Genomic DNA, 9758 nt, shown 5'->3' with positions numbered 1-9758 from the left:
GCCACATCTTGGGTTTGGATGCTTGGGCCCTTATTGGACCATATGAGTATGGGTGTTTTGAGCTAAGTGGAGAGATGGACCTTAGGGTAAGGCCCAAGTAGGAGTATAGTTTTGGGCCTTTTGGATCAAGATTTGGGCCTGGGTCTTAGCCCAATTAGGGAAAAGGGTAAAGTGGCCTTTTACCCTAATGATAGACTATTAGCCTTGGTTGTAATCCATTTTTAATTGGATGATTATTTTGTTGTGATATCGTGGGGATTTTGGTAAGCCAGCAATCGGAGACTTTCAGTTTGATTCAACAGTGTGAGGTGAGTTTTCCTCACTATACTTATGGGTCGAAGGCACCAAGGTCGGCCCTTTAGATTGTTATCATGATTATCGTATGATTAGGTACAATTGTGATCTATTAGATCTGTATCTTGGTAGATAGGATAATGTTATGCTTAGTGATTTGTAAGATCTATTTGCTTGTTATTGGATGATTAATTGGATAATTATATGTTATATATGTGTGTCGACATGGTGTATGTGTGGTTGGGTTGAGGCGGTACTGCTTTGTGTTGAAGGCTAACAGACCCAGGGCGTCCGGGATAGACTGAAGGCCAGTAGGGTGTACCAGTCATGCCGAAGGCCCTGAAAACGATCCAGATAGGTTGAAGGCTCGGTGTGGCGTGCCAGTCATGTTGTAGGTTCTGTGTGCACACCAGGTAGACTGCAGGCAGGTGGGGCGTTCTAGTCAGACTGAAGACTCTGTATGCATATTGTTTAATGTTATTATTATGGTTTTGTGTTGGGTTGGTATTTTGGGGAACTTACTAAGTTTTGAGCTTAAAGTTTTGGATTATGTTTCAGGTACCTCAGATGATCGCGGGAAGGCAAAGGCGCGATAGTGCACCTCCTCGTGTTTGGTTTTATGATTTTGGGAAAACTCTGATAATAAATAAGTTTTGAAAAATATTTTTTAAACAATGGTGGTTTGTGGAATTGTTTGAAAAGTTTAAATTTTTCATGAATTTTATGGATATTACAAAAACAAAATCTCTTACCGAGTTTTGATAGTTTCTGAGCCACATAAAGATCCGACACATTCACAATCTTCTTATATATAGACCATAAGGCCTTACTCTCAACGTCAAGTGGGAAATTCATAACAAAATTGTCGACATGACATGCATAATTCGAATTAGGCTTACTTCTTCCGCCCTTGTCGTTGCCAACCATGAAAAACACACATTCGTTGATCGGTAATCAAGAAGTCCTGTCGTTGAAGACAAGCGACGACATCAAAATACTTCAATTTTACTATGAGTTTTGTCGTTTTCAAATTTGAAATGATATATTCTAGAATAAGTTAACTTAATTCATTTATAACTTAATTCATGTGTGTGTGTTCAATCACATCAAAAACTTCAATTTTACTATGAGTGTTGTCGTTTTCAAATTTGAAATGATATATTCTAGAATAAGTTAAGTTAATTCATTTATATATCAAACATTTAAGTCTATAAAGTTTGGTATATTGGTATGTACCGTTGAGATTGTTTCATTTCTATTGCAATATGACATAAATAAAGTGTTGCATTTTTATCAACATTTAAATATAACCTTCTATTACAATATGACATAAACAAACGATGTATTAAATAATTTTTGATATTATAATGTCATTTTATTTACTTCATTACAAAAATAACTTTTTATATATATATATATATATATATATATATATATATATATATATATATATATATATATATATATATATATATATATATATATATATATATATATATATATAATTGGTACCAATTTTATGATCATTATCGTAATATTAATATAACACATGTATCGTAATTTATGATCAAACACATTACACAAGATATCATATCATTGTTGTCTACTCACTTTCATTAACAAAGAAATGTTTAAAAAAGTTATTGATAACAATATGGAAATGCATAAAAAACGTGGACAAATCATAAATTCCAACATATTTAACTATGTAATTGTTTTCTGTACAACGTGTGAGGATTCGCCTAGTATTTTATATATTTTACGTCGAAATTTCTTTAATAACTATAACAAATCAAATGGATACCAACAATGGGTTACATGTAGCGGTGAACATTTGAACTGGACATATGGAGGCTTATCGGGTCTAGGTTCGAATTTTTGGTTCTTGTACACATTGGATCGGTACAAATCTAGGTGCATCCGATCAAGTCATTGAATCCCTATTGAAAGTATTTTTTGATGCTAAAGTTAGTTTATCTATCATGAGGCTTAACACAAATATGTTTTGGGTTTGATTGTTCGTTTTAGATAAAATATAATTTATAATTACTTATACACTGAATGTTAAAATGACTTCAAACAAATAATATATACATGTTTTAGAAAATTTAAAGAATACAAAAAAAAAAAAAAAAAAAAAAAAAAAAGTTCTAGCGTTGATATCCCGACTTCGGGTGATTGTAAGTCATTAAATATAAACAAAAATCGACAAAATTATAGTCTAAAATATTGTACAATCTATAAACATATGTTATTAAAAAAACTATATGCCAAAACGACTTCTAACGAGATACATATGTTTTAAAATTTTCACAATACAAAATACAAAAAATAACTAAAAAAGCTGAAAAACTCCAACTTAATTATCCCAACTTCGGGTTATTGTAAGTTATTGTATATAAAATCAAAATGAAAAAATAGTCTAAAATTACAAACTATAAACTACTCATAGGAAAAAATCAGATGTCAGTCCAACTTAAAATAAATGAGAAATACATGTTTTAAAATTTTCACATAATATGAAATACAAAAAAGAAAGAAAAAACTAAAAATCTAATATATCTTTAAAACGAAATAATATATTTTTTAAATTGTACCCTGATGGATCGACCCGGTTTTGTATCCGAATCGTTTTCGCACGAGACAAAGAACCGAAAACTAGCCTTAATCAAATAAATTGGTCCAAGTCCGGTTTCCAATCCATAAGTTCAAATGATGATCCCTATTTACATGTCATTATAAATGTTATATTTTGATAAAATTAACATTATTTGAAGGCATTTGTTATTATTTCATATTGGTACGAGCATAAATAAAATCAAAATAGAAAGATATTTAAAATACTTGTCATTGTTTAATATCGGTAGAGGATAAATAGGAATAAAAACAAAAAAATATTTAATTTCTCCACCTAAAAAGAGTTGAACTCATTACTTTTTATTTAAGAAAGCCCCTCGTTACCAGCTAAATTAAATCTTTATTGATAAATTAAAGGGATAATGACTTAGCAGGGTAACTACCTCTTATCCGTATTCACATATTGGCAACTTTTTTTTATATATATATATAATAAAGCAAATAACTTGTTTTAACTGTTTAAATTATACCAATATTACCGGCTAATACCTGTTTTAACCGATAACTCAAAGGAAAAATGACTTAGGAGGGTAACTACCTCTTATCTGTGTTCACATATTGGCAACTTCTTATTTTTTGTACATAAAAAAGCAACTAACTTGTTTTAACTGTGTAACATCCCAAAAATCATGATCAAAAATTTCGTTTTTAATTTAATACTAAAACCATAATTGTTAAACCATTAATTTAATACTCTGGCATCGGTCCCCGCTCGGTATACAAATTTGTCTCTCTTAGGGCCCGCTTGTCTCTGGGCCCTGCCCGCTAAACACATACAATCATATAACATGCTAACACATAAAGAAACATACTCTACTGTATCCATATCCTAAGAAACATATTATGCTAATAATGAGATACGGAACTCCGTCCGTACTTAGCTAGTTCCAGCCAGGGCTTGAGCAGTGCAAGGTGAGTCTCCTCACTGTGTGAATGTGTCTAAGGCCACAATGTCAGCCCATGTAGTTTATGAGTAGGAAGACCTGGGGGTTAGCCCTAGACATTGTATGCTAGTATGTTATTCCAAACCAAGGTCTAATGTCAAGCAGGTGCCCGAGGAATGTTTGCATGTTAGATTATACTTGTTGTCTGTGTGATACTTGTATGTGTATGGTAAAGAGGTGAGTGTGGACGAGGTCCCATATCTCATCATTAGCTGAATACAGACGATGTTTTGTATCTCATTATTAGCGGGGCCTGATATCGGAGTATTAAATTAATGGTTTGATAATTATGGTTTTCGTATTAAATTAAAAACGAAATTTTTGGTCATGATTTTTGGGATGTTACACAATTAAAACAAATCAGTTGCTTTCTTATGTACAAAAAATAAGAAGTTGTCAATATCTGAACATGGATAAGAGGTAATTACCCTCCTAAGTCATTTTCCCTTTGAGTTACCGGTTAAAACAGATATTAGCCGGTAATATTGGTGTAATTTAAACAGTTAAAACAAGTTAGTTGCTTTATTATGTACAAAAAAAAAAAAAAAATTGCTAATATGTAAACACAACTAAACGGTAGTTACCCTCCTAAATCATTTTCCCTAAATGCCGTTTGTACTCACATACCTTCTGATTGAAGATCTTAATCTTCTTTAAACATTATACAAACCAAAGGGAGAATTTTTAACTTTTATGATTCTGGATTTCAGAGTCCAGAAACCCAGGAACAACATTTGGCCCGAATTGTATAGGGCCTAACATCCGGGTTTCTACGTCACCGAGCCACCCGGACGCAGCCAAGCCTCAATCTACAGTCGACACCCTCCAATAGGTCCTCCTCTCCGGTGACAGTAGTCCTCCATTGGCGCTTCCCCTCCATCGAGAGCTTCTTATCGGCTCTCTCTCTTCGGCTGCATCCTGCATGGTTCGTTCTTATCTTTATTTTTAGTTTTTAATCGGATTTTCTTGATGTATGACTTCATTTGGATGTGATTTTTGTTTTGCAGTAGAATCTCTCTTTTTATTTCTTACAACCCGTTTTACATTCAAGTCATTCTTGCGTTCTTTGGTGCGTTTGTTTCTGAAATATATGCTCATGTATTCGTTTTATCTTAAAAGAGTGACATTTCTATCGAAATTTTCTTCAATTTTAGACATAGGTCTTGCTCTATATCAGTATATCATGTGAATTTTAGGGCTCTTTTTATGATCGGAGGCGTTTCTGAGATTCTGCTTATTGGGTATTAGTCGATGCAATTTCAGCTTGTTCCTTGATGTGAGTTTTAGGGTTTTTGTGTAAATGGTTTGTTTATGCTTATGGTTTTGAATGTAATTCATGCTTATGCCTATACAGAGGTGTAAAATGTCATTCATGGTTTCTTTCTGAAAATTTTGATATACCACAACACACACCGAGAAATGTCTCAATAATGAACCATAGATGTGTATTAAAGATACCAAATACCATGATCAAATAACATCTTCTTGAATGTTCCTTTCAGATTTTGGCACACAATGGGATGGAAAGCAGCTCAGAAGCTCATACACCACTGGAAGATTCTGAGAGGAGATAATGTAAAACAAAATACGTTATGCTTTTATAATAATAATAAAAAAAAAATTGGCACTCTTGACATTACTTTTTTGCTGATGGATGAGTAAATTGATCATTTATTTCAGGTAATGATTATTAGGGGAAAAGACAGGGGCGAAACTGGAACTATTAAACGTGTCATTCGCTCTCAGAATCGTGTTATTGTTGAGGGGAAGAACTTGGTTAGTTTAGAATTTAGTACTCTTATATCATCTGTATTTTTATTTTATTTTTTCCATAATTGACCTTTAATCTTGATAAACATATTTGCAGGTAAAGAAGCATATAAAGCAAGGGCAAGGGCATGAAGGTGGAATTTTTACTGTAGAAGCCCCTCTACATGTCTCAAATGTTCAAATAGTCGATCCCGTGACAAAGTAAAGAATAAAAGGGTTCATTTATACTTTTTATTGCATTTACACCATTTTAAGATGATTGTTATAAATTATAATGTGTACATATATTTTTTAATAAATTGTAGTCAGCCGTGTAAGGTTGGGATAAGGTATCAAGAAGATGGTAGTAAAGTAAGAGTTTCAAGAGGTATAGGGGCATCAGGGTCAATTATCCCTCGCCCTGAGCTTTTGAAAATTAGGGCTACCCCACGTCCAACAATCGGTAAAATCCTATGTTTATATATTTATGCAATAAATTGTTTTTTTTTAATAGAAAATACGCAACCATAATTTTCCATTTGTTTTTTTTAATAGCTGGTCCGAAGGATACTCCTATGGAGCTGGTGTTGGAGAAGACTTTTGATGCTAAAACAGGAAAGGGTATGCCGGATCTTTAATTAGCTTCTACTCTTCTTTTTTTCTTTCATAATATGCCATTTTTAGGTGGAAGTGAAGTGTTGTGGTCTCTGTTACAGAAAATATTTTTGTGTTTTTTTGTTGGTTTTTCAACAAATTCTCTTTAAAGGTACGAGTTTATGTGGGTTATGAGATGTTTGTTTGAGAAGTGAGTCATACATGATTGTTTATTTTCTGGGGTTTATTAAAAATAAATTAGCTTAAAAAGCAATCTGTTAAGGTTTTAGGGTGTTGATCATAAAAAATGACCATATTTACAACATTTCTAATAGAAGAATTACCATGTCGAATTGAGTGTTTTTGGTTGAAGATTAATGTGGGGACCGAAGAATAGGATGAATAATCATATGATAGTTAGGATGTGTGATGGTGTTGGAAATATGGTTGCAAGCCAAATATCTTATTCGATTAGGGGTGGGTGCAGATGTGAACATTTGTCTTCTAACCCCTTCTAGCTTCTTCTTATCTATTCCATTATTCAGGGGAGCGTTAAATTGAGAATATTTGTTATCGCGAGAACATTTGAGAACAAATTTGAACAACACAATTTTTTTAATTAAAGTTATAAAATAATATTCATATAAAAAAAACTAGTTACAAACAATTAAAAAACTCACTAACATCACTTACTACCCAACCAACACCACCCACAATCACAACCTACTACTCATCACTACCACTACCTACCACTCGCCGTCACCACCACTACCTACCAATCGCTGTCACCATTAACCACAACCTATCACCCACCACCCATCACTACCCGCCATCCGTTGCCACCACCACCACCACCATCCACCCACCACAACCACAATCCACCCACCACCATCATCCGCCACACAAAAAAAAAAACTACAATTTTTTTTTAAAAAGATTGCAAGTTTTTTAAAGAAAGCTACATTTGGAAAAAAAAAAAAAAAAAAAAAAAAAAAACTGTAATTTTTTCAAAAAAAAAAATGCATTTTTTTAAAACTAAATATTTAGGTGCATATATGCATATTTTTTCAAAATGCATATATTCATATTGCTTATAGTATAATATTCGTAAGTAAATAATTAAAAATCACATTTTTATTTATTAATCTATAAACATAATAGTACAAGTATTTTATTCGATACAAAATAAAATATAATAAATAAAAAATGCTACAAATTTCAAATCGTTTTTATGTTTTCGTGTCAATATTTCTTTATTTTCTTCAATTTATCATTTTTCACTTTTTCAATATTCAACATAATTTCTTCCAAATCTACAATAAAATTTTTTTTAAAAAATTGATTGATGCAAAAACACACAAAAATACATATGTGATTTTCATGTGATTAACATATGAATCATATGTGATTTACACATGAATCATATGTGATTCACGTATGAATCACATTTACATATGACATCATATGTAAATCACATGCAGTTACATATGAATTACATGTGATTCAAATGTGAATCACATGTGATTTACATTTGAATCAAATGTGATTTACATGTGAATCAAATGTGATTAGTATGTGAATTACATGTGATTTTCATGTGAATAACATATGAATGTGTACATATATACGTAATTCATATATAATTCAGTTGTGATTTAATGTGAATCACATATAATTCAAATGTGAATCATATATGATTCATATATAAATCACATGCGATTTACATATGAATCACATGTGATTCACATGTGAATCATATGTGAATCACATGTGATTCAAATGTGAATCACATGTGATTTACATATGAATCACATATGGTTTCATGTTCTCCATCCCCATACCCGAATCCTCATCCCCATACCCGACCCTATCCCCATCGGGATTAAAAATTTATCCGCATCCCCATCCCTAATAGGGAACAGGGATCAACAATGGGTAATTGAGTATTTTTCCCATTACAAAGTTTTGAACTTTTATGAAAAATAACATATAGTTATATACTAACCAACAAAACAAAAACTAATAGAAATACTATATAGCACTATAATCACCGAAAAGGTAGAACCATCCCCATCCCCATCCTCGATTTTTGTATTCGGGTAATTTTCATCCCCGGTCAAATTAGGGATTTACCCGGTCAACTCGGGTTAGGGTTTCGGATACTCATCGGGTACAGTGCTTTTTGCCATCTATAGTTGAATCATTTGGCAAAATTCTTTATTATTATTATTATTATTATTATTATTATTATTATTATTATTATTAATGTATCGTCGATAATTTATAGAAAGGCCACAACCATCAATAAATGGGCAAAAAAACAATTAAAAAATGTCAATAGGGAAACAAACCCAAACCTCCCACTTTCAATTTCCGAACTTAACCCTATGTTTTAACCAATTAAAAATCAAAACAAGAACATTATCCGCGATAGGAGTGTTTTTGTTGCTGAAATTATTCATAGGCATAAAGATTTTTTTAAGCGAAGATATGTGTTGTTCCTCTTAGTATTTGAGTAAACTCTCATGTGTGTGTGTGTGTTTTTTTTTTTTTTTTTTTTTTTTTTAACAAAGTTAAAACAATATATTATATGAAAACGGTTGATATTTCAATAAAATTAACATCCTTTATATGGAAATATATTTGAAAGTAATTATTGGAAGCATCATACTTTATGATTACTTATAACTAACAAATATGGTAAAGTGTTCCTTCTCCTTGATTAAATACTCAAAAAAACATTATATTCAAAATTCATGTGTATATAATGTTAAGATTATTTCTTTTGTCCAAATCAAAGGGCGTGACATGTCTTTTAAAAGGTAGAACATAACACCTGTTACTTTATTTTATTGACTTTTATATACTTTAAAGACTTGGTCCGGTTTCAAACTTAAATAATGAATGACGACTGACGAGACATAAGTTGATCTCCAATAGAAGTGTCTTTGTTGCTGAAACTATTCATAGGCATAATAGTGGTCATGAAACTAGTTTTTCAGTAAAGCTAATTTCTAGGACCAAAGCCCAAAGGTATTTAACTGCAGTTAAATGGTACTCAGCTTTAGCAACTATAGTATACAATGTTACAATACATGAAATAATCAAAGTCTTTGAATGTCTAATTTGTTATTGGTGAAAAGTTAGTTTCTTAACGTTGATGGAAAATAAGGACTTTTGATAGCAATAGATAAAGGTTTGTATACGATGATAAGTACTTTTTGATTTACAATCATTAAGCACCTTATATATAAAGGTAAGGAAGGCATGTCTTATTAGTTAATAATCATTTAATAATTAGTGAATTAGATTTTATGGATAATCATTTTTTAAGTTATAAATATTGGTATAGGTTTTATCTATATTCTCTTCCTTCTCAAATTGTATCTTTGACGGGTAACGGTTTTAACAAATGTACTTTTATGTTACTTTCAGGATAATGAAAAACACATATTAGGAACGAGAAGACAATTTCCTATAAAAACTTAACAAAATCAATACCATACATTGAATCTTATAAGGAACTTTTACACTGAAACA

The 9758-nt window shown here is 31.5% G+C and overlaps 1 protein-coding gene across 3 annotated transcripts; it reads left to right on the top strand.

Annotated features, from left to right (window-relative positions):
* Positions 1 to 4610: 4610 nt before the first annotated feature.
* Positions 4611 to 6451, top strand: LOC145048637 (uncharacterized). 3 transcript variants are annotated; one of them, XM_078997187.1, is made up of 8 exons: positions 4611 to 4800; positions 4883 to 4944; positions 5072 to 5151; positions 5378 to 5450; positions 5556 to 5651; positions 5743 to 5846; positions 5951 to 6087; positions 6180 to 6451. In XM_078997187.1, the coding sequence occupies exons 4-8, from the start codon at positions 5391 to 5393 to the stop codon at positions 6260 to 6262; spliced, it is 480 nt and encodes a 159-aa protein (XP_078853313.1). In that variant the 5' UTR covers positions 4611 to 4800; positions 4883 to 4944; positions 5072 to 5151; positions 5378 to 5390; the 3' UTR covers positions 6263 to 6451. The 3 variants fall into 3 exon arrangements, with proteins under 3 accessions (XP_078853313.1, XP_078853312.1, XP_078853311.1); XM_078997186.1 differs by lacking the exon at positions 5072 to 5151; XM_078997185.1 differs by lacking the exons at positions 4883 to 4944; positions 5072 to 5151 and having other exon boundaries at positions 4614 to 4800.
* The last annotated feature ends 3307 nt before the right edge of the window (positions 6452 to 9758 follow it).

Source organism: Lactuca saligna, chromosome 5, assembly GCF_052625555.1.
Source record: "Lactuca saligna cultivar CGN05327 chromosome 5, ASM5262555v1, whole genome shotgun sequence".
In the NCBI taxonomy this organism is placed as follows: Eukaryota; Viridiplantae; Streptophyta; class Magnoliopsida; order Asterales; family Asteraceae; genus Lactuca; species Lactuca saligna.
The sequence above is the reverse complement of the archived record's forward strand: the minus strand, read 5'-3'. Positions and strand labels throughout refer to the sequence as shown.

What these genes read in the sequence shown, in the direction of transcription:
- LOC145048637 (XM_078997186.1), top strand. Translation starts at nt 5,391, where the DNA reads ATGGGATGGAAAGCAGCTCAGAAGCTCATACACCACTGGAAGATTCTG. An exon ending in AGATTCTGAGAGGAGATAAT is followed by an intron (nt 5,451 to 5,555) that starts GTAAAACAAAAT and finishes CATTTATTTCAG; the next exon opens with GTAATGATTATTAGGGGAAA. An exon ending in TACCCCACGTCCAACAATCG is followed by an intron (nt 6,088 to 6,179) that starts GTAAAATCCTAT and finishes TTTTTTTAATAG; the next exon opens with CTGGTCCGAAGGATACTCCT.